A 25,609-nucleotide genomic window follows, 5' to 3' on the forward strand; every position below is an offset into this window, starting at 1 on the left:
TGTGTGTGAGAATATATATATTTCAATGCGGTTGTGTGGATCTGTGTGGCTAGCTATTGTTGACCCATCTTCAGTGACCTGTGAGAATGACCCCTGTCAGTCAGTGTGCAGTACAGATGATCAAAACGGCGGGGAAACTCAGACTCATCACAGTTTCGGCTTTGTCGGCCTGCCTTCACCTCCGTGACACATGAGGCTCTTTCATGCATATCAGACTGTCACTGTCCCTGTCCAGCACTCTGCTATAAGCCGCTGATACCCGCTGGATGAATCTCCTTTGAGCTGCATCATGGAGTGCCATGTGAATTAGGCTTTTCTCTTGAGGACTGTGCAGATATGAAAAATGACATATAAAGAATAAATATGCTGCTTTAGATGACTGCTAAATAAATGTCCTAAATATCAGTGATTTAAAATAAAAGTAGACTTTGCACTTACAAAGAAATACCATTTCATCCAAATATATATATATATATATTTTTACAATGTACCATACAAATATCATGGTATTATCTAAAGAGCCTTGGAGTGTCAAGATAAATACCATCATACATTATATGATGAATATGGTGATAATTCATTACTATGGTTCAGAAATGTCAAATTACTGTTTGGGGTGCACCAGTACAAAATGTGTATGCTGATACAATATCCGATTGTTTAGAACAACATCTGTGCATCTCTAATTACCATGATATTACCATCATACCATATTCATGATTCGATTACAATTCAAAGGGTAATTATTTGATTACAAAAATTATTCTCAATGCATCACGATGCATCTTGTCCTCAAATTTTTTATCAATACACACAGTCAGCATTTAAATAGTATTAAATTATTAATCCTAAACCAGGGCTGTTTTTTTTCCTCCCCTTTTCTACCCAATTTTGAATGCCCAATTCCCAGTGCGCTCTAAGTCCTCGTGGTGGTGTAGTGACTCGCCTCAATCCAGGTGGCGGAGGATGAATCTCAGTTGCCTCCATGTCTCAGACCGTCAATCCGAGCATCTTATCACATGGCTTGTTGAGCACATTACCACAGAGACGTAGCGCGTGTGGAGGCACATGCTATTCTCCGCGGCATCCTCGCACAACTCGCCACACGCTCCACCGAAATTGAGAACCACACATTATAGCGACCACGAGGAGGTTACCCCATGTGACTCTACCCTCCCTAGCAACTGGGCCAATTTGGTTACTTAGGAGACCTGGCTGGAGTCACTCAGCACGCCCTGGATTCGAACTCACGACTCCAGGGGTGGTAGTTAGCGTCAGTACTCACTGAGCTACCACCAGTTTTTAAGCATAGGCAAACTAGTTGGTCACCTAGGGTGCCACCAGTGCTGGGTAGTAACTGATTACATGTAATATGGATTACGTAATCAGATTATGAAATCAAGTACTTGTAATTGGATTAAATTACATTTTAAAATACTCATAATCGGACTGCAGTTACTTTCTTATGGATTACATGATTACCTGTTAATTAGGCAATGACAGTAAATTGTTCATTATATGGAATTTTTTCTCTTTTTTTAAATCTTTCAAATTTTTTACTTGCCTAACTACGATATATGTTCAGTAACTCTTCGAGTGCGTTTGGAAGAGAGTGAGAGAGGGAAGGTTGTCAAATTGCACACAGACCAGATACTATTAGCCAGGTGAAGATGGAACGGTTTAAATCAGCATTGGACCACTGGATGTACAGGGATAATTTCACTTTTAAGGTGACGTGGGAAAAAACCGATTACTGTGCAATGTAAACTCTGCCTTCCAAAGGTTAATATCCTGTCAACTGCAAAGGATTCAGCATCAAATTTAAAGAAGCATTTGAAGATGTGTTTGCATGTTTTCTTAACTTTCTTTACTCCTGACGAACACATTTTAAGTATTATTTAAATTATCACTCTGTGTGTAATATACACTGTAACCATGTGTCGCTATGTGTTTGGACCATCAAACACATAAAAATGCCCAAATATCCAGTTGCATTAGCGGTGTAAAAATAGTTTTAGTTTCGTGAATTGCTTTTGTACTCCGCTTTAAAGTGCACTTTTGCGATAACTTTGAGGCCGTTTTTGTGATGCTGATTTCCAAATATAACTGGTCTGATCTCTTACCACACAAGGATGGCATTTAAAAAATGGTGAAATTCATGACCACGTTTGTGTAACGCCCCTGGAACCTGTCCATGTTTCTACAAACTTCCATAAGAAATGCAAGTGACATCAAATAAAAAAGCTAGGTTGGAAGTAATCCAAAAGTAATCCAAAAGTAACTGAATTAGATTACCCAAAAATGTAATCTGCAAGATTACGTTACTGATTGCAATTTTTGTCATGTAATTTTTAATCAGCACCCGATTACAATTAAGAGGTAATCTGCCCAGCACTAGTGCCACCTAAGAGGAGGTTGCCGCCACACACCCCAAATGCAGCAGACAAAAAATAATTAGAAAATAAAACCATCCCCCATGTCTCCAGAACCTCTGTCTCATCATTATTTTCAACTGTTTTTTCCCTTTCTATGCAAATCTAGTGCAATAACAGGTGCAAGCTCGTCTTTCATGTGGTTTGTTGACATGTCATCACGAATAAACTCTCCAGTTGCTATGCACTTGAGTTTGTAAATGAATTTCGGAATCATAGTTTTAGTTGGGGGCAGTGGTCGTGTGGTTGATACATCCAGTCTGCGATCAGCTCTGTAGTGTGCGCTTGGCTTTAGTATATTCATGTCTGATCATTTGTTTCTAGCATCTCACTGTGTCTCTGGCATCACATCAGCGCAACTGCACTGCAATGATTTAAATTGAACTCAAAATCAATTCAGAATTTTTGAGAATCGATTCAGAATCATTGGAGAAAGAATTGTGATGCATCAGAGAATCTGTTTTCCCCCCCACCCCTAATAATGATAACATTTTATAAGAAGGCATGTGAAGAAATTTTAATTTTACTACATTTAAATATAACTCCGACTCAGACATAAAAAGAAAAAAACCTTCTTGTTGTGGAGCCATACATCTAATCGCATAGGTTTTAATTGGTCTTAATTGCTTGATTTAACATGCAATTACATAATTAGATGCTCCCCCCCCCCTTTTTGAGCATAAGAACAGCAGTGTTCGTTTTATGAACGAGTGCATTCAAGATCATTCAAGCTCTTTCCCCTGACTGTCAGTTTGTTTTGCACTGACATGGATAAATTTCTTAGGCCGTTAATTTAGATCTGTTAATGGAGCGTGTACGTTTGAGTTATGAGATTTGTCAGAGTGTGCCTAAACTGAACACATTTGTACAGGCTGAAATATGATCAGACCCTCATTTAAAACTGTGATACATTTCTGCTTGAGACAGATTGTTAAATGTATTTACAGTCATTGATTGTGACTGCTAATTGCTACACAGAGGCTTTGCTTTATTTAAAGTTAGGCTAAGCGTTTTTGTGTTGCATTGATTGTTCTAACAGCCTCTGAGGTCGAGTAGGCAAAAGATCCATTTTAGACAAATCAAGCAAGAAATTAGGCATTTATAACTATCAGACCAAAGAGCAATGACTGCTTGTCTCCTTACCTCATTTTTAATAAATTCCCTGTTTTGGTATCAGGGGTGAGTTGCTTGGTTTGCATGAGGCAGCTTGTAATTATGAATATATGAGGCATCTGAAAGCTGCTCTCTTGACAGATTTCCAAAACCGGTGTTGTACACGGAAGTGGATGTTTGAGTGTATGCTTCAGAAGTATGTGCTTTGCCTTCCATTTTCATATATTTAAATTCTTATATAATTTTATGTAAATTAATTGTGACACAGGGACAAATGTTCAAGTCAAATTCCTTGTAAGTGCAACTGGCTTAAAGGACACGTTCTCCCAAAAGTGAACATTCTGTTATTTTACTCACCCTTATGCTGTTTCAAACCAGTTTGACTTTCTTGCTTCTCTGCAACACAAAAGGAGAAATTTTGAAGAAAGTACTGGTCACTCTTTCCATGTATGGTTCTTTTTAATTTGATTTTTTTCAGTGAATCAGTTGATCTGGTCCACAAAACTGGTCTGAATGATGATTCGTTCATGAACTGGACTAAAACGACTTATTTTAGTCTGTTCCTCACACAACGCAATCGAATGTCTTCAGAAGACTGGGAATAAAGCACATATGGAGTTGTATGAACCACTTTTATTGTGCTTTTATGGCACTTTTGTGTCCTTTTTAAAACTTTTTAAAAGCTCCTGTCCCAGATCATTGTAAATGCATGGACCAGAGCGACCAACAGGGCTTGACATTAAGCAAGTAAACTGGTCATTCACTTGCCAGTGTTAAAAAGTTACTTGTCCAGAGAAAAATAAAAAGGACGAAAGAAAGAAAAAGGAAAAGCCTCCATCACAATTATTACAGCTAGTAGGGATCACATTAAGAACACAGTGCAAAGAGACGGTTAATTTATTACTCACCCTCAAGCCTGTATGAATGTCTCTCTTCTGAGGAACACAAAATTAGATTTTTGACAGAATGTTAGTCACAGTCAGTATTCACTGTCACTGCATCTTTTTTCCCTACTCAATAATAGTGAATGGTGACAGAAACTAACATTGTTTCTCATTAGTTCCATGGAAGATAAAAATGTAGATAGGTTTGGAACAACATGAAGGTAACACTTTACAATAAGGTTCCATTCAAGGTGCACTTTTCAGGTGCAGTTTCACATGCCATTGTAGAAATTTAGTATTTAGTCAGCCATGATTACTTTAATCAATGAGTGAAAGTGTCAAATAACAGGACGGTTACTGAGATTAAGCGAGTAGTATTCAGCTGGTCATGTGATTCTAACATGGCAGCCCCCATGTGCGGACCCTCTCCATGTATTCTTATTAAGCTCCCACTCTGAGCCTAAGTCAAAACACTTCACAATGACTCTCCTGATAAAAGTGATTGCTAAACAAACACTTAGCTGCTAGAAAACAACATTTAAGTGATTTGTAAAAACTTCACACAGGCCAGAAACAACTATGATGAAAATGACACTCAGTGGAGACAACAGATTAACTTTAAAGCTTTGAAACCAAACTCACTGATATTTTTTAAAAGAACACTGCATTTTTTTGAGCATTTAAGAAAGACCATTTTGTTCTGTCAATGGACCCCCTTTTCACAGATCTAGGTCTGTAATGCGGAAACGATAGCAGGATAACTGATTAAGCAGTGCAAGGGAGAACGCTGTCAGAGCCAAAGCTTCAGATTTAAACCAATTGACTCTGTATCCTGAGAATTTAGAAAAGGAATTAATAATTCTGTGGAGGCAAGGCATAGATCTAATGGGGTCGGAGACAAATAATAAAATATCATCAGCGTAAAGCAAAAGCATATGCGCCATACCTCCCGCCACCACCCCTGGAAAATCCTCTTCCCTTCTTATCACGGCTGCTAATGGTTCCAGGGCAAGACAGAACAATAATGGTGAAAGAGGGTAACCCTGCTGGGTTCCCCTATCCAGAGTAAAATAATCTGAAATTAATACATGTTTATAAAGTAACATAATCCATCCAATAAAAGTATTCCCGAAAAAGATAATCCCATTCTACCATATCAAACGCCTTTTCGGCATCAAGTGAGATGGCCGGAGTCTGATCATTCGCCACTGACCGCATAATATTAATGAAATGCCTAATGTTATCAGAAGAGGTGCGGCTCTGAATAAACCCCACTTGATCTATATGTGTAAGAGATGTCATAATCGGTTAGCCAGAATTTTTGACAATATTTTTATGTTGCCAAAAAAACATTGTTACTACAATATTGCAACAAAGTAGTATTAAAGGAAATATTAAGAGTGAAGACAGGAAACAGGATGGGAAAAAGGCAGATTCAAACCCAGGTCATCTGCACAGAAAAAGCACATCCACTCTTTACACACCATGCCATTGCAGCGACACTAGGGGCACAGATTTTCTTCAATTTCTGTGTTTCCACCAGACTATTGGAGTGCAGATAGCTGCGCTGTGTGGCAGGTGCTATTTAGACCTAGTGTAAATAGTCACTCCGTACTTTACATGACTTCCCATCATTAGCCTAGTTTCCATCCACTTTTCGCGCTATTTTGTTATCGACAAAGTGAAAATACGTAAAAAAAGTTGGGGAAATTTGCCGTCTTCTGCCTGTTTCCAATGGCCTTTTATCAATAAAAATGGTGTGCGTGATGACGTCATGCCTAAAAAAACACTTTGTTGCATAAGTTTTGGTTTATCGCAAAAGAAATCTGCCGTTTCCATACAGACACGTGCATGTATCGCTAATTGTGTAGCCTTCCTTTCGCCTCCCAGATGTCCCTAATTTTTTTGTTCCCCAAAGTTTTGGTAAAATAGGGAGGGTAATGAGACAATTCATAGAAATTAGCCAGCTTACTGTCATTTTAATTTCACAAATAAATGCAATCAGAAGAGGAGGAATTGCAATCAAAAGGGAACAGTTACCCTTATGATAGGACTGTAATATTGGTCCTGATGTTACGTCTATCGCAGGTTGCCACCGGTTCCGAACCGCAAGCGAATCGTCATGGCCTGTTCAAGCTGGCAACCTGCACTAAATAGTGGGGGAAACTTTCTTAGACTTAGATTAAAGACCATCCATAGATGTGTGTATGCTGTGTGCACAGCTATTAAAGAAAAATGTATGCGGTGTAATATCATATATATGATACATTCATGATATTCAATAGGCTATTTTGAACAATCATCTAATCTAAAGCATTGCCATCACAACTGCATTATGTCCCGCATATTTGTCCAGCAACTTTTAATGACCAGCTGAACTTGATTGTCATCTAAAGTTAATTTTAGCGTCATAATGCAATTTACATTTTCTGAAAAAGCTCAGCAAATGAGATCCGAGGTAAAGAGGGTTAGATTTAAAATATCTCAGAGTTTTAAAACGTTCAAAAGCTAGTTTTCTGAAAGTGAATTCAGCATTGGTCAAATAGTTCTGATAGTTTATAGTCTTGAAAAAAGTGTAGAACATTCTGAGAATGTCATTCAGCAGACTTATTTCATCTACAAAACAGGGTAAAGCTAATTTAAGTTTGTGTAAAGAAAAGGCATATATAGGTCTAAAAATATAATTTTTTTTTTCGTTTGGTAATTAATTATTTTATTTAATGCTTTATTCATTTGGTAATTTATTTAATATGTTAGTGCACTGATGCTTTTCTCCTAGTGTTGTGTATTTATTTTTAATTTAAAACCCAGAAATTATATGTTTTTTTTTTTTTTTGTATTATGGGCTAATTCCATGACTGCCATCTATTATTTTTAATGGTGTTGAAAAGCACCTATAATAAATAAACGGATGGCTACCACGATTAAATTAATCGCAAACAGTGGCCATTAATTTGATCTCCGTGCATGTACATGATATGAGATATTTGTGTTGGCACTCCTGGAAGTGTTATGTTTGCAGCATCGGATCTGTGCTATGCCGTTAAGATCAATCCATAATCACGTACAATAAATTGGCTTTCAAGAATGTATACATTGTCGTCATGATTAACACAGGCTAACGATTGAGGTAAATTCTGACATGTGACACTACATTTTGCGTTAATGCCAATTTTCTCGACAAAAAGTGTTTCCAAACCAGTTTTTTGCAACATTTGAAGTATCGACATAGAGTTAATGCGCTAGAGTTAAAATTGAAAAATATTATGTCGACACTTGTGAAATATTAGCGATAATTTGCGTTTCCATCAGCTTTATTTTGATGCGCTAAAACTTTTTTCGCAAAAAATCCTTGGATGAAAATATAGTTATTGATATCTAAAGTAACAGAAATTATGAATTTATTGTGAAAGTTACTTTACTCTGGCACATAGTATGTAGATTAGTGTAGTTTTATGTTGATTTCCTGAAAGTTCTTCACTAATGGTACTGATTAGAGATAATTGGCTTGAGTGGTATTATTTAAGGATATTCACATTTCTGTACTTATTATAATTGGTTGTCTGAATGTTCAACATAGGATTTACTAATCAATTGCATGCCCTAACTGATAATTAATCATAAAGTTTGTAATGTTTTTATTTCTGTATCCTAATCAGACACTTAAAATAACAAAAATAATCAGTAAAAAACAAACACTATTGGTAGATCTCTTGAAAAGATTTGACTAAATATTTGGGAATGACAACTTTTGATTTGCTCATCCGCTCAAGCTGTTCTATAAGTGTGTTACCACATTTTTACATGGTTCTGTTTTCTCTTTTCCTTTTGGGTTTTCTCTTTTACTCTGCTTTTGATCTGAAAGCGCTTTGCTGTCATCCGTTTGCATTTCCAGCTGAAACCTTTCTAGCTGGCACGCTCTCATGTGTTACCAATTTATGTGTTTTATTTACTGAAATAGGTGGTTGTCTCTCCTTCAGGCACCAGGCTACTGTTGTTTCTCTTCTTTGTGCTAAGCACATTTCACACTTCACAAGATCTATGTTCCTTCTGCGCTCTCTATACGCTGTTCCATTTGACATGACTCAGTAACTCTCAGTATTTGGATAATGATTTAAACCCATTCTCTCCAAACTCAAAGACCTCATAGCTCCCTTACAACTGTTACTTGCATTGTTTCTGTGAGCGTGCATGTGTTTGTTTGTGTAACTTTGTTTGAATGAACTCATAAAATGTAAAAGTGACAGTCTAGCAAATAGCATGAGACAGACAGTGGCCGAATGGCTTGAGCAGGTAATGCAAATTAACAACCCTGACAGAGCCCTGCCATATATAGTCTCTCATTCACACTGAATGTTCAGCTCAGGGAGATCCGATATGGCACTGGGCTTGCAACATGCTGTCACGCACTTTGATTCGTACAGCCAAGTTCTATATCCACTCTTCTGTCAAGCACTCAGGGGTTGTCAGAAGGACCGACGGAGTGGCTGATCGCTTACTCTGTGCTGATTAGTTGGACATCAGTTTATAGCGGTAGCTGTATTTAAAGATAATTTTATGATTCTTAATTGCTTTTGATGTAATGCAGAATTGCATGTGAATCTATTGAGCTTAAATGAGCATAGTGCAGAATCGGATGACATTCTCTGGATTATCCTCATGATTAACTAAATGATTGACTGCCAAGCTCTTCCTGATCATTTACTGCTCTCATTGAGTGTGTTTGTATGTGTTTATTGTCTTTCAGAGGTGCTGGAAGGTAAAACGGCCATGCTCTTAGGAATGAGTCAATGGAACTCTAATGATCTCGTTGAACAGATAGAAACCTTGGGCCACATCGACCAGACTCAGGGTAAGAACTCACATCATTGAGATGTTACATAGAGTGGTTTTTTAAAAGTCCACTTGTGGAAATGCTTCTATTTTGCAGTCATGTCTAATACAGCTTTTCAATTACAAATGATTTTAAGAATTAGAATTTGAGTGACAAGTTGAATTGAAAAACTTGTATGCATTCCAGATTTTCTTAGTATTTTGGTTTGCACTCGAGCTGTCATGGACTCCACAAGTTTGTGTGAAATCAGGTGATCCGTGTTATCCCAGCATGATTTTAAGAATGATACAAAGAGCATCTTGTGTGCTTCAATGGGAGCAAGAAATCTGACCTTTTGTACAAGGAAGTTAATATGATCAAATTAGTCTCAAATTAGATTGTTTGAATAGAAATAGTGCTGAATCTAAAATATAACTTATTTATTTTGCACCAAAATGTTTCCTTGTTTTACATTTTTCAAAATCCTAAAACTTTGTTCCAGATTTAAAAAAAATCTTCAGTGTGGACTTTTGAACCCAACTGTACAGCTTCCAATCACAATACTTCACTCCCCCATAGAGATATTAAATATGCATTGTTTATGTAAATTGTACATGAAATAACTGAGAATATTCTGCAATGGACAGCTCACGTTAGAGATGGTCATGAGTACTTGGGAACTTAAAAATGATCAATGATATTGTAAATGCATGACATGACCATCAAAAAACATTTTTGGATTGTTTCCAGTGGTATTTTGGTTGCTGCCTTGTGATCGAATTGGGAAGTATAACAGCCTGTCTACACCGGGCATGAGTGGCGCATCGCGTCAAAAACAATAGAACCCCATTATAATCAATGATGCTGTCTACACTGAAAGTGTCCGTTGCGGCGACAATAAACAGGTGTCATGTTCCATTTTGCTCTGCATGCGCTGGTGCGCCTACACAAATTAAATGGTTTAGAACGTTCGTGTCGATGTGTCCAGAGTAGACAGCCTCAAGTCTTTGCGGCACAGCGCATCAACAGACACGCCCGTGTTGCCAGGCTGTTAGTTGTACAAGTTGACTTTCTGTCCGGTGCAGCCAAAGCATTCAAACTTTGTTTTGAGCGATTCACAGGGAGTACACATAGTACGCGTTCTCGCTTGCAAAAACAGCTAGGGGTCTTGAGACACATTTTAAAATAACTGTTTTTAATTTTACATGATGTGAGGTGCTGAAAAAGTGAGATGCGATGCAACCCCCAAAGACACAAGTCTGACCTAAAGTCTGATGCATATAGTATATAGACCAACTGTTTGAAAAATAGCGTAAAACTGCTTCATTTCCCCTTCGTCCCACACTGAGTAGAAGGCTGATTTATTTGTGGAGTAAACAATAAATACAGTACTCCAGCTGTCAAAATTACTAAAATGCACTTCCTTAGCTCATATTCTCAAGATCACAGGAGACTCTAATGTAAAATAACATTTTATAGTGCTTCTTATTATGTTTTACATTAACCACCCGTGTCACAAAAATTGCTCAACAAACCTCTAATATTTCATTTCACCATTAAAATAGAGGAAACAGACTTCAAATCACATTAAACAACATTACATCTCAGCTGTCTCTATTGATTTTTTTGATCTCTTTGTTCTTATGCAATCTATTCTTGCAAAAGTAAGGGTTAGCAAGCATGAGTCATTAGTGAAAGTGAAAATTGGGACTCTTCACTTTCTTGTTGCTTGGAGCCACAGCAATCTCTGTTTGGAGTTGCTTTCAGGCTTTCCTTTTCATAATGTAGCCATATTCATTAATATCCCAAGTGCTCTGTGTAAAGGTCCATGCATATGTGAAACTTAAAGAGAGGTTTATATTAATGCTGCGGTGAGTTTACTGAGAACACCATGGCTTCAGTTGGTACTTTTTTTGGCTTATCTGACTCAAATCCGTGAAGTTGTTTGTAGTCTGAACGTCAAATGAACACATTTATAAACCTAATCCAAGCTAAATCCATATAAGGTTTGAAATACATTTAAAATCAGATTTCTGGAAATGCATTTCAGTCTGAATGATCAGCTCTGCTTTCAAGTGTTTTTTTTTTCTTTGTGTGTGTGTGTGTCATTTGTTGCATAGCGTCACTGTTATGTCATAAAGCGCAGTAGTGTCTACAGCTGTGTCGGGTGATGTCATGATTCGTCATGATGGACATTTCTAGCTTTCCATCCTCTCTTTCCACACTGACAGCTACTCTTCTGTCTCTTGATTACTATGGCAACCAATGTAGATATACCAGATATTTACTGAACTGCCTAAAAAAACAATGCTTGCAAAATGACAGTGTGGACAGTGTCTGAAATCAGATCTTTAAAAACTAATTGGAATTGGGTGTGGTATGAACAAATTCCATGTCTCTTTTCCATGCTCTGCTAGCTAGTGTGATCTGTAGTGTCTTAAAGGTCTCTACCCTGGCTGAACACTGCCTTGTGCTTGCACTTGTGCCGTTCATCCGTGAGTGGTGCAGGTCGTAGCGGTTTGTTTCATGACTCCAGCAGGGACCTTTTTTTTTGTTGGACAGTTTATCTGTCCACTTGCCCTCATTCTGTTCAGACTGTCTGGTGGATTACATTCCTCTTTATCAACACCATACCGTCATTCTGGACTATACTGTTGACTTGGGCTTCATTGTAAGTATATTGTGTTTTATTTTAGTTTTTTGGTTTGCTTGCTTTGTTTGCATGTACTTTTATGTTTGAGCCTTGGCTGAAAGTGCTAAATAAAGTAAACATGTTATTATTATTAGTTATCATTAGTGGTAGTAACTCTAATATTGCATGACACAGGTTGTCAAGTTTTGTCAACATGGCAGTGGCCATGAGGGGGCGACTTGCTCCATGTAAAATTAAACAGCTTTTATTAGGTTTCTGATATGACTGCAGTCTTCATCTATTGTGAGTAAACATCATTTTCAACATATATGTATAAAAAAAATACTATTCATGTCTTTATGTGTAAAACTTTTTTAATTAGCAATAACTATATTGTTAGCTTGTGTCTTTGTTCAGAGCTGTTTTGTACTCACAAATCTTGAGTACAACGTGAAAGGAGGATGGTGTAAATTTCTTCGGGGATTGATCGTGGAGTAGCTGATATGTCAAAATCAAATTTACATACAAAATATTTCTCTCCTAGCTTGTTACATAGCAATTACATATTGATTTATTTTTCCATATTGAGTGATACCAGTTATGAAAAGCCAGCATATAAAAAGCCTCACAGCCACAGCAGATTTCCATGAAAACATGATATTCACATATATTAAAAATGACTTCTCTGAGATATTTGTTGTCGTGTACTGCACATATTTTTTGATACTCTAATTTACCATCATGGAAATGGTTATTTTCCCTCAGACTGTGCATGCTAGTATTGCTCAAGATAATTCACCCTTCCCCTCAATTATTCATGTGGCCTTTTCTCATGTTTTTGTTTTTGCTCCCCTGTGAAATATGATTGGTCTGTTGGAGGCACTCATGGGGAAGGAGACTTAAGCTGATGCGACAGAGCGATAAATGTGCTAAGTGAGAGGCAGGCATTGACCCTGCCAAGCCACTATCAGTTTGTTTTCAAGTGCCTTGTACCAAAATGCTCTTCTTGGCTTCTTCCTGCAAGATGAAAATGATGTTAGCTTTTGGCGGTCACTTTAGGGAAATCGCTAAACTTTTTTGTGACTCTTTCAGGACCGGTGCTGTGATTAATACCATGATTCAGTCAAAAGTAATTGCTTTCATAATATCAAAAAATAGAGTTTTAACACTAAATCCAGATTCATCCTAGTAGGATCAGGGCTGGCAATAACTTTTATACTCCAATTTGTGCTGCTCTTTAAATGTTATGTGTGTGTATATATATATATATATATATATATATATATATATATATATATATATATATATATATATATATATATCATGTTTTTTTTTTTTTTTTAAGCCTATAAATTCAATTTGTGCTACTTGAAGATAGTGTTGACCATCGTTTCTACTGACTGAATTCTGTGCATGTTCTAAGTAGACCTGAATTCAGTGGCCCCAAATAGCATTTAAAATGTATTAATGTCATATATCAAAACCAAGGAGCATAAAAAAAAAAGAAAAAAAAATGTTCCTAGCCATTTTTGCAATTACCTGATATTTTGTTATCCAATATTGTGTCCCAATAAGGCATGATATAATTCCAGTGACAAACGATTTTTTTGGTCTACACTGAATGTGAAAATGTTACCATGACAACACACAATCACAGCCAATCAGAGCATACACTGTTATCCCTGATGTTTTTAACCCAAATTAATTACGTACAATAAACATAAATCCTAAAATATTACCTCCATTACGTAAGTGTTTTGAGTTTAGGTGGATGATTTTAATGATTTCTCTCATTCTGATGGAATTTTTGAGTTCAGTCAATTAATCTTAGCTTGTTTTAGTTCTCATTGAATCAATTTATATGCTTAAGTTGAATTAACAAGCGTATTTGCCAAATCAACTCAAAAACATATGTTGAATCAACTAACATGCAAAAACATTTATCACAAAATCTTTGATACTGAGAAATGTAGGCCTATATTACTTTGAATCTAAACACATAGTTTAGATTCAAAATAATATAGTAAAAAATATGTTGTAAAAACACCTCAGCTTAAATCTCCATGCTCTTAAAGGCACCTCCGTGCTCTTAAAGGCACCTCCGCTTAAAAGCGCCCCTGTACCCCCGTTCTGTGCACGTCAGTGGGCAAGTAAGAGTGACAGAGTTACCCGCCCCGGACGATTTTTTCCCTGCATTTGACTGGTTTGGTGGGTGTTAATTTCAAACCCTGTTTATGTTCCTTCCTCACAAGTTATCACACTATGTTTGCTTTGCAATATGCTAGTGCCTTAAGAGTCGAAGATTTTCATACTTTGCATAAAGTATGCAGATAAAATGCAAGAGTGTTTAAAAAAAAAAAGTTCAATTAATTATAATTACGTTATTTGACAAAAGAGGTAAAGTCTACATTACTTAAATCAAATGGTTTTTCAATTGTTTTGCCTGTTGTCTCAACAAGACTTTAGTTACATTTTTAATATATATTCATATTAGCATAACTTGAGTCAAAGCAAAGATAACACAACTTAGAAGTTGAGAGAACCCAACTTTTTATACCACTGAAAAATTTACTTTGAGTTTGAGTTTCCATAAAGTTTTTAAGTTAAATGAACTTTTCCAAGGTATTCAGTTATGTTTAATGTACTTTAATGTGGAGGTGGATTTTGGATCAATGAGCTTTCACGTGGGCGGGGCTACCATCACTGCTGAAATAGAAAGCAAGAGATTGACAAAAAGTCCTGTCTCACAAAAATTGAGATTAACATGGAAGATATAACTTTTATCACTTATTATTGATCGCAGCTAGTTAAGACACTTTGTAAAACAGTGACATTTGTACATTTTGTGTGGCTTAGATGTCCAGATTCTTTTTGAAGTCAATGGTACTTCCACTGTCAGGCTGAGCATGGTGAGTAACGGTTTTAGTAGCATTTCCACTTGAACACGGTTCGGCATGGGCACCTGCAGGATTTAATCTGAGGGTACGCACAGAAATCTGCCTAGAGGTCTGCACAGGCCTTAAAATGGAACCCGAGACCGTGTGGCCTGACCCTACCTGGCCCGAACAATACCGTCAGATTTTAAACCCGACCCGAACCCGAAATCACTTACTATCTAATTTCTTCTCCTAGTATCTTCTCCTAGTATAGATGTATTTTATGTAAGTATATAGGCAATATTCTTAACAGTACTGAAACAGTAAACATACACAGTTTTAACAAGGCACTGCAGCCCCTTAGTACACTAGAGCAGAATGGGAAAAAAAGCATTGCCTTACCGTTTATTTGCTGAAACTTCACCTGGTGCAGAACAATCTAGAATAATATGAAACAATACAACAGTCCCCTATGCAGCCTGAACTTGTTCAGACTGTTGAATCTTTGTGACAATTGTGCTGAAAACAATCTAGATGCAGCGCAAAGAATGAAACATAGTGCAGGTGTCTCAACATGCGTTTTTGAAAATCTGAAGTTCTTTTTGACTTGACGTGGTGTTTAAACAGTGCCGGTCCTGCGCGAGATGCTGAAGAAAAAGCGAGATGTGGTGCAAATGTCAAAGAAATTTAAAGATATTTTTTTGTTGCAAAAAACAACACCAAAGCGTTCAATTCTGGTGACTTTGAGATAAGCATTTATTTATTTTCTCGAGTATGAGTAGCTTTCATGTAACTATTGGCTAAAGCTATTCTTCCAGTAACCGTTCAGACAGACGTGTTTTCGTGCTAAAGAAGCAAAACGCACCACAACGAATAGAGCAGAAACAAGGTGTCGAGACGCGTTTTTATCAGTTGAACTTTTTTTAACTTGACACAGCGTCTAAAAATGCAGCGCTCCTGTGAGAGATGCTAAAAACACAGTAAAACATGACGCAATTGTCCAAAGACATCCATCTAGTGAATGTTTACATGGAAAATGACTGAAAAACACGTTCAGTTTGAACAGCCCCTAGTTCACATGACACAGCACTAGCTGAAGTTTCTCTAAGTTACCTCTCAAAAATTCAGCCTTTTGTTTCAGTTGACTGTAAGTAAACTGACTGTAGTATTTACACTGTATCCAGTGCTGTATTCATAAATATCCCATGTGAGAAACCGCTTCAAATGATTCAGTGAGAGAGCGCTCTGAACTAATTGTACTGAATCACGAATCGATTCAGATCGTTTTGCAAGCCTGTTTGGTCAATTCACTGAAAAGAACCGACTCAAAAGAATTATTCATTCGCAAATTGGGCATTGCTAGCTTTTTTAAACAGCCAACAGAAATACGGGACACATTTCATGATTGGTGAAATATTCTGAGAGTAAATATTTCTCAGGTCAATCGGAGCGCTCATGGTATGCACATTGCGTACAGCAGCTGCAAGCGCCACTGCCGATGTTATGTCGAATTGTGTTCCTCATCGGCATCTGTTTCCCCCTAGCCCCTATAGGTTATGGGGTTATGGTTAGGATAAGGGTAGGTAGGGTAGCGTAGGTTAGGGTTAGGCTTAGGTTTGTGCATGGGGGAACGCATTCTGACAACGGAGAATGTTACCGCCAAATACTGTTTCCCCCATACAGATCTGCTGGGGGGAAACTGATCCCGACGGGGAAACAGAGTTCAACACAACACCGGTTCGGTACTGTACGATTTCAAACTGTCACTGTTAGCTAACCATACTCAGGACGGAGAACCTTGCTTGTGGAACGACTTCAGTGACATGGTAAATCACGACTGGTCACTTGCCCATTCAGTCCATTCTTATCTTGGGAGAGGAGAGCGTGTATGATTTCGTATGGACATACATCAGTCACTATATCAGTGTGTTACTGAACGATAATAATCTGCAAAAAAGTTATAAAGATAAAGAGAACACGAACAAAACCACCGCACTCCAGATGCAGTTGGGATTTAATCTAAGCACAAACGCAACATTTCGAGTAATATTATTGGTTGTTTTAGTGGAGTACCTGTGTTAGTTCAGCTTCAGATGTGTGTGCTTGTCATCTTGTCACCTTGCATGTTCAAATCAGACAGACACACTAAGGAAGATCTGTGAAGTGCTCATACTTGGGTATGAAATTGCTCAAGTTTTCCGATCAGACTGTTATTTCCTTTTAAATCCGCATGTAAGTTTAAGCATTTGTTTGGCGGGTGATTGACTGGTGAGAGGTGGTGCTTTGCTGCTGTCCGGGATGCATCAGGATGCCGTTTTAACTTCAAATGCGATGTGGTTTTTGACTATCTCTGTATGTGTTTTTGTGATCCAATCACAAAACATTTTGCACCCCGTTTAAAACTATATTTAGCACTGACCTTTGTGATCGGATCATCCGAAACGTGTCTTTCCCCAGTAAGACCCCCATGAAAATGGTGGATACAGCTTTTACTCTTGTTTTTGAGGACATATTTAAACATATGGATTAATGCAATCCATCGTTATTACATTGCTCAACAATATTGTCAGAAACTACATCTACGCTAAAGACAACAGGTAATGTAATTACATTATATTGTATGAACTATGACTTGACTTGCTACGGTCTGTAAACTGTTACAGTGGAATCATTATTAACATTGGTGTAGCAGATGGTTGTATTTGGATATTTGCCATAGCATATAATATTATTGATTGAGAATCCCACCGTTTTAATTGACAGAAAGTTGCGATCTTCCAAACTTGGTAATTAGCTGGTCAAAATCTCCTTACAGAATAAAACAATACACAAAATAAAGCCCTATTTGGACAGCAATTATTTTACATAGGGACGTGAAGTAATTCCAGCATTTACAGGGGGTCGTCAGTGATTTTATTGCCGTCCGAATCCGAAATGTCTGTTTTTCTCCCACTTCCAGCAAGAAAATTCCCAGCCAAATTACCTACTGTTTTTTGACAAACACCAAGGTCATGTGGTAATTTAATTACTGTCTGAATCCACATCTCTGAGTTTATAATCCAAACACCGTTTTGTAACTCCTTTTTGACCACTGCTAAGTGCCGTACATTTGCGCTGCACATGCTAACAGCTCTGTTGGTAATGGACAGTTGTGAAATTTGGAGGATTGTGTAACAGACATTTTTGAAATAATTCACAATAATAAAATTACTTCGCTTCTCCACCACAGTGGGTGGGAACTCTTAAGTAGAAGGAAAAGAAAAACGAGAGCCAGATCATGTAAACTTTTGAAATGGTCCATTATTATGGCAGCAATGTAATAAAATTGTAATATATCACATTTTAATGTAGAAACGTTTACTAATTACATTTATAAATAGGGCTTGCATGACTACTCGATTATATGGGTCAAGTAGTCCCAGAAAAGTTGCCGGGTTAATGTCTATCTTATGTAAAAGGTTTAATTTCCACCTCCACTTTTTAAACACTGACAGATAATTCCAAATGATGTCCGTCATTTTGATAGATAAAACATAAGAAAACCATTTTTACCATAGCTCCTCAAATTTCATTTTAACTATCTTTACTGTCCTTGATATGTCTCTTCTATATCTCCTTGCGTGCGCTTAGGAGAGAGCGCACAAGCGGCACAACTGATGTGGGTGACGAAACATGCGTACCCCCATTGACAGATTTATTTGGCTGCATTGATATACACTTGGCTTGCTCCGTATGTGAAAATGTACTCTGTAAATGTCCGCAGCACTTTGCAGCGCGGTTCCCTCTTGCTTTAAAATTTTTATTTTCACTTTAGCGTAATTCCAAACATATTTAAATGCAAATATAGAGGACACAGTTTGTGTATTGATGAATTTTCCATATAACAAGCGCAACTGCAGTCATGTGATCGACAAAAAGTCTTGCTCATCCCCCGTGATTTAACTGTCATCCGAACGCATGAGTTTTATCACAGAGGAGCCATGAAAATGTACTTTTACAGAGGTCACCCTGAGAAACAATTGCCATCCGAATCGGGCTTTAGATGACAATAGTGAAAGAAAAGCTAACAAAAGTTGGCAAATATAACTTACTGAGATCAGCTTCAGAGGACACCAGCGATTCACTGTTTATTACGAGCATTATGACTGAATTCAATGCCCTGTTTAGATAGCAGGCTGGTAGGTGTCAGAGTCCAAAACATTGTTGTTCTGTCCACTGTTGCTTTTGCCTATGTCCTTCTTGTGATCCCTGTACTCCCTTAAGTGTTTTTCAATTTGTTTATGATTTAGTCAGTTGTCCAATTGAGAGCGGCATGCATCATTTCGTGCTGTATCTTCATTCTCGTAGATTTTTTTCCTTTGCGATCTCTCTAGTTTATCTTGGATCTTCGTAAATACCATACCGCAAGTAGAGTACTTGTTTTTTCGTGTTACCTGAACGCATTTGATGTCTGATAACTTTGTGGGCTTTTTATTTTTGTTATAGAGTGAAGAAGTACTCCTTGCTGCAGATGGTAGCTACTGTTGTTGTTTGGGAAAACTTTACCATGGTGACGAAACATGGGAAAACTTGGTGACGAAACATTATCCTGCCCTCCGTCCCCTGATGTAATCGGTTCCTGCTTAGAGACCAACAAGCTTTTGGGGCCAATGCGGAACCAGGTTTTCGGCCCCGGAATGGCCTTTTCTGCGGTGGAAATGGGCGGAATATAGTTAGAGAATTCGCACCGGCCCAGGAACCCGCACCCGAACCATGTGGGTGGAAAAGGGCTTACAGTGCCAATGAGCCCAGATTGTTACAAAACGGCACGGTTCAGCAGTGGTAACCTTTTGGCCTGATGATGGAAATGCGCCTTAAATAAACTTGAATCTTTTCAGTGTTCAGCGGAAAATTCAGTTTCCAAACATTGTGTTAATTAAGTTGGTCTGTGATTCACAGTGCTGGTTCCCCATAGTCCATTACAGTTGAGACATTTTCTTGACAGGATTAAGTGCTGGAGGTGCACTGAAGTCTGAGGGCACTCAAGGCTTCCAGATTAATTAGTCTGTCAAATATGTGGCTTTCTACCTGGTGTGTGATAGACTGATGTTAATTAGAAAACACTGGCATAGCTACTCTTAAACGCATCTAGCAGGGGGTCCTCTTGACTAGTTTCCAGCCAGCGTGAGTTCAGCAATGCCATCTGGATGCTGTCTGATCTTGTCATGGACTAGAATGGCTGGTTCATGGATTGATCTGTGAACGGTACTAACACACTTGAGTGACAACAGTAGCTTCCTGCCCTATGCTGACATCCTGTAGTGCCCATCCCTTTAACATGGCCATTTAGCTAGAAGAGCAGTTACACATTTGAAATTGTGTTGTACGTGTATGTACCGGTAACTGAAGGATGAGTTTTTAAATACCACAAATTGCTGGATGAGCACCGTTTTTTGTCCTGTATTTCCTGTTCTAACAGGAAGCTCATCCCTTAAATAACCAATAAACAGTCAATAGACTTTCATAATGTCATAGCCATTAACCTAGTTTTTAAGTCAGTTGCAGCAAGTCCTATTTGGGGGAAGGTCATTGTCTTTCTAGAGAGCATTTAATTGGACAAAAATCTGTGGTACTGTATGAGTCATCATTATTTTTTATCCATTTTCTTGGAAGAGAAAGACTTTCAATTTAAAATGCATAATATAACTGCTAAAAGTTTATTTTGTCAACTTTAAGGAGTACACTAGCATAAAATTGGTTTCAAAGCTAATAGACTTGGACTAAAAGCCATTTTTGTTCGTAATTGGTCACCTTTTTAAAAGCAATTTAACAATATCTTTCATCGAAAATGATGAACACTTCTTTGAAATGTCCTTTCTTTACATTTAAAGATAAGCTAGTGCTTTTTTTATTTCCTTCTTACATCAAGTCCTGGAGTCCATTGATGTCTAATCTTGTGGAATCAGTGAAAAGGCAGGTTAGATAAGGTGATTTTTACTCTGAATGACCTGAAGCTTTAACTGTGTTGCTAGATACTGTTTGGCTTTTCATTAGTCAAACAACTTCTTTGTGTCCTGCCGTACTTGTCTGACTTCTAAGTTCGTAGAGGTTTAGGGATTGCTTTTATTTCATCTACTCTCCTTGATGTGAAAGCAGCAGATGCTTTGATAATCTGAATAATATATTGTATGCGGTACCATTTTTACTTTTCATACCAAGATTATAATGAATCTATAAATCAGTTTAATGAGGGATCATTAGGACTTTCTTGTGTAGACTCACCAGTTAATTGCAGTTTCTCACAGGTAAAAAACTCATCAATCTCTTCTCTAGAGGATCTGGGAACCCTTCCCTAAGGACTGCCTGATTGACACTATTCGACAACCTAATTGACGACCCGACTTTTTAAGGAATCATATTCGAGACTTACAGCTGGAGCCTCATCAGACATTTTAGGGATTTTGCAACTTTTGAGACACTTAAGCACGGTTTCTGGACACAGTTTTGTCCCAGTCAAGATTAAAGGAGTAGTTCACCCAAAAATGAAAAATTCTTTCATTATTTACTCACCCTCATGACAGGTTTTTGGAAGAATATTCAGCTTTGTATGTCCATAAAATGCAAGTGAATGTGTTCCAGATTTTTGAAGATCCAAAAAGCACATATAGCCATCATAAAAGTAATCCATAAGACTCCAGTGGATTAATTAATGTCTTCTGAAGTGAAACGCTAGGTGTAAGAAATAGATCAATATTTAAAACTTTTTTTTACTAAAAATGTTTGCTTCTGGCCAGCTCGTTGACGAGGGTGGAGTTCAAGCTACCTCTTGCGTGACGTAAGTACGAAAGCCTCCTCTGCATAGATATTCATATGTAGAAACCTTATTAGCAGCTGTTCCTGTGGACTGCGATATTGTTTCCATACAAAGCAAGAAAGGAGCTCAGTCTGAGGCATCTCCTCCATTCACTTGCATTCAAACCAATTCAAACAGCTCTCCTTGTTGACCATTCCAAAATGGTGCCACAGCTGACGTATCCAAACCAGCCGAATGAGGCATCTCTGTCTGAATACTATGCTCCTCTATTTCTTCGTATTTCACACCTCATGAATTTTTGTAAAAACTTTTTGAATATTGATCTATTCCTTACACACACCTTGTGTTTTGCTTCAGAAGACATTAATTAATCCACTGGAGTTGTATGGATTACTATTATGATGACGACATGTGCTTTTTACAGCTTTACTTGCATTTTATGGACCTACAGAGCTGAGATATTCTTCAAGAAATCTGAGTTTGTGTTCTGCCGAAGAAAGACAGTCATACACATCTGGGATGGCATGAGGGTGAGTAAAAGATCAGAGAATTTTCATTTTTGGGTGAATTAATCCTTTAATCTGCATTCATACTAGTATTTGAGTGTGCAAAATTACTTTGGACAACACAACACTGTAAACCATGCAGCTTCTGGCACCCAACGGAATTGTAGAAATAGTTGTTTGAATTGTCGTTAGTCATGTTTCAGAATCAGAATCAGCTTTATTGCCAAGTATGCTTACACATACAAGGAATTTGTATATTCTTATGTTTGCATAAGAACGTAACTAAACTTAAATGCAAAATCAAAATGCAAAATTAATTAAAAATAAAGACTAGTGAATTTTTAAAAAACAAAAAACCCAGGTCACCTGTTATTGCCCAATCAACTTGATTACATGTGTATTAGCTGGGTGAAGGCATTATATGGGCAGTGAATGGTTATGTGAGCTGAGATGGAAGTTAGAGTAGAATCCCTGTGAAACCAAAGAGTGTGGGTGCCCATTGGATTTGCCAATGGGTGAAGATTTAACAGACCATTAAAATACCCTGATGCTGTTGGCATTCAATGAGAATCAGCAGACAGTCGCCTGCCACCTTGCTTATCTCTTTCTCTCCCTCTGGCTATCTGTCTTTCTTTCCCAATTTCCCTCTCTACCTCCCTCCCTGCTCTGTCCTTGTCAGCTCTGTTAGTAAAGCCAGGTAAATATTGTCACTGCCCCAGAACTGCCTCTGGACAGCTCGAAGCTTCTCTTGGCAAAATCACTTTCCCCAAAATCTGCCTTAGTACTGGCACTTTCTGAAAACAGTGTGATGGGCTACACAAGCCAAAACAGCAATTCTTCCACCAGGACCACTCTTCTTTCAAAATCATGGGCAAATAACAATTACCCGTTTACACATTTATGCTTTCAATAAGTGAGTCCTAACAAATGTCATCTGCTTTATTGCAGGCTTAGGGTTTGGCCAGGATCTCTTTTATTCACCACAGGAATAATCAAATTAGGTAACGTGCAAGTGTGCCCAGAAAATTAGCGCTGAATGCACTTTGCATGGCGAAGCATCCCCTGCAGGCTGGTTCTATGTGCTTGTGGCAATGATCACACGAGATGTTGACATGTTGCAACTTAATTTTTCAGATCCCTTACAGTGACCCCATTCTGCCAAGTTACTGACCAGTGCCATCTCTCATCAGACATTTTTGTGATATACCTTTTCCTGTGTTGTTACTGCCACATTGCGTCAGCAACCTTAGAGACACGGGTTTGGGTGACCACAATTTTGAGGTTGCATTTAAGATTACATTTTTACTCCAATGACGGTTAGATTCAGGGTTTGTGTTTGGATCAGGGCATTCCTCTTCACTTTAGAACATTATTTACAACCAGAAACACCTCCCTTTAAAACTCACCTTTGGTGCCCCTCTGTGGACATTTCACTCAGAAACTGGAACTTTCAACAACAACACTTCCAGCTTCGGCCACTGGGGGTAGTGTTTCAGTAGACTAGAGGCATCTGAATCAGCTCTATAAAATGCTGAAGGTGCGTTTGACTAAACTGCTGTGTATGGATACATGGTCAGTTATGCTTTCTGCAGTTGGCAATAGTGCAGTGTTAATTTGCCCAAGTAAATAGTGCTAACATTTATTTAATAATCTTTCAAAGACTACAGTTAGAAAGGAGGTGCTTTTGCACTGAAAATAATTACAGTGACTATTAAATATCATGTCACGGCGTCAGAAGAAGTAGGTTTTTGTGTCAAAATACTGTGTCCAAAACCGCTTAAAGGTGCAGTCATATTTACCTTTGCAATTGGCAAAATTCTGCTGGCGAAATACACTCATCTCAATGGGAATCTGCGTGATCGTAAGAGAGTTTAACAAACCTACATCTAACCCTAACTGATAGTGTTATACAAAAAAAGACAACACACATTAACTGAAGCAACCATGTCATTTTGTGTTGGTTCTATGCCACTTTTGGGCGTCTTTGGCTGGACTCAAACTGCGGCCGTCGAGCTCAAAGTCCAGTGCTCTATCAGATAAGCTACCAAGCAATCTAATGACACAGGAATAAGTGTGTATATGTAGGTGGGTCTGTAATACAAGTGTACATAATTAGCAGTTGTACTCGTGATTTATGTGAGAATGATTAAACCACACAGTTGTTGTAGCGCCTCTAGTGTTCATTTCACCAGGAAACTGCAGTGAAACATAGAAAGCGGCATGTACAAGTCAGTTTGTGAAAATATATATAGAGTAACGTTCATTCTATGAGATCAAGTTGGCCCATGCCTCCTTCGCCTGTGGAATTTCACAGTGCAAAGGTAAAAGTTACTGCGCCTTAAGTATTAAGTGAATTCGCAACAGTGTTTTGCTAGCACAATAACATAATCCATTTTCTGTTTCTCTCCCCCTTAACATTTTACTCAAATTTTCAAATGTTAATTACCTACTCAGTGGCGTTGTGACAAAAGCAAACGCTTTTCAATGTGCATTCAAGGTTCTGATTAGATCTCACACTCTATCTGAATAAATTAGAATGGAGGACTAATTAATGCAGAATATAAGAGCCCCAGTCTCCAGTGGCTGATTGATTCATGCACGTTATCTGCTCAGTTTATCTGAGGGGCCGTGGCTGACAGTCTCACGTCGCTGTCAGTTCCTCACAGACACAGACCGCAGCCAGGCACTCAAACGCATCTCATCTATATTCTCCCCCACATGAGCTGCCGCCAAGGCCTTATTTTAACATATGCCTCTTGTAGGCACAATCTCCCTCACACGCTAATTCCCATTTAATTACTTTTTATTTCCTTTTCTTTCTCCATTTAAAGACAGAATGCCCCAAGCAGGGAAAACTGGAGAGACACAAAGCTAGGAACAATAGGATGACTCCACAGAGAGAAAAAAATGAGAAAAAAGGAAGAAAACCATAATAAGCTAGTGATGGAGCATATTGTCACGGGAGGAGGGCAAATTGCTTTATATATTGACTTACTGTATATGTATTTGCCAGCGCCGAAGGACACTGATACCGGTCTGTGCTACACATTCTGCTGTGCAGAGAACATTGATGGAATAGAGAGTGAGTGATCTCTGATAAGAAACAAGACTGGTGGTTGCTTCAGAAAAGGAAGGGTTGTTATTTGTCAGTGGGAGCTAGATGCAGTTGAATTGCAGTATTGCATCTTGGGTTGTCTTGATGCCAACATTTCAGAGGTCGACACTGATGCCAGTGTCATTTTATGATTCTCAATACCAGTTTTGATTCCACAGCATAAACTTATATGTTGTTGAACACCTTTTTTTAAAAGTTAAGCAAGGATAATGTACTTAACAAATAAATTAAATAAAAAATTAGCATAAAATATTTATTAGAGTTGAACTAATTTCATTAGCTTACTTGTAGAGACCATGGAGAGATGAAACATCTGCAAATATTGATTGATTGACTTAATAGACAGTAGCACGTCTGCTGAATTTACACTGCAAGGTCCTAAGAAAAATGTGATAATTTTACATTTTAAAATTAGATCATTTATTTATTTTTAGTATTGACTTGG

General features: G+C 37.9%; 1 protein-coding gene across 1 annotated transcript in view; it reads left to right on the forward strand.

Annotated features, from left to right (window-relative positions):
* The window catches only part of LOC127430252 (membrane-associated phosphatidylinositol transfer protein 3-like), a 162,251-nt gene that overhangs the window by 36,268 nt on the left and 100,374 nt on the right, over window positions 1-25,609 (forward strand). The window contains exon 3 of the mRNA XM_051679924.1: window positions 9,177-9,281. Coding sequence (XP_051535884.1) covers window positions 9,177-9,281 — 105 coding nt within the window. The remainder of the gene's footprint in view (window positions 1-9,176; window positions 9,282-25,609) is intronic.

Source organism: Myxocyprinus asiaticus, chromosome 39 (assembly GCF_019703515.2).
Source record: "Myxocyprinus asiaticus isolate MX2 ecotype Aquarium Trade chromosome 39, UBuf_Myxa_2, whole genome shotgun sequence".
NCBI lineage: Eukaryota > Metazoa > Chordata > Actinopteri > Cypriniformes > Catostomidae > Myxocyprinus > Myxocyprinus asiaticus.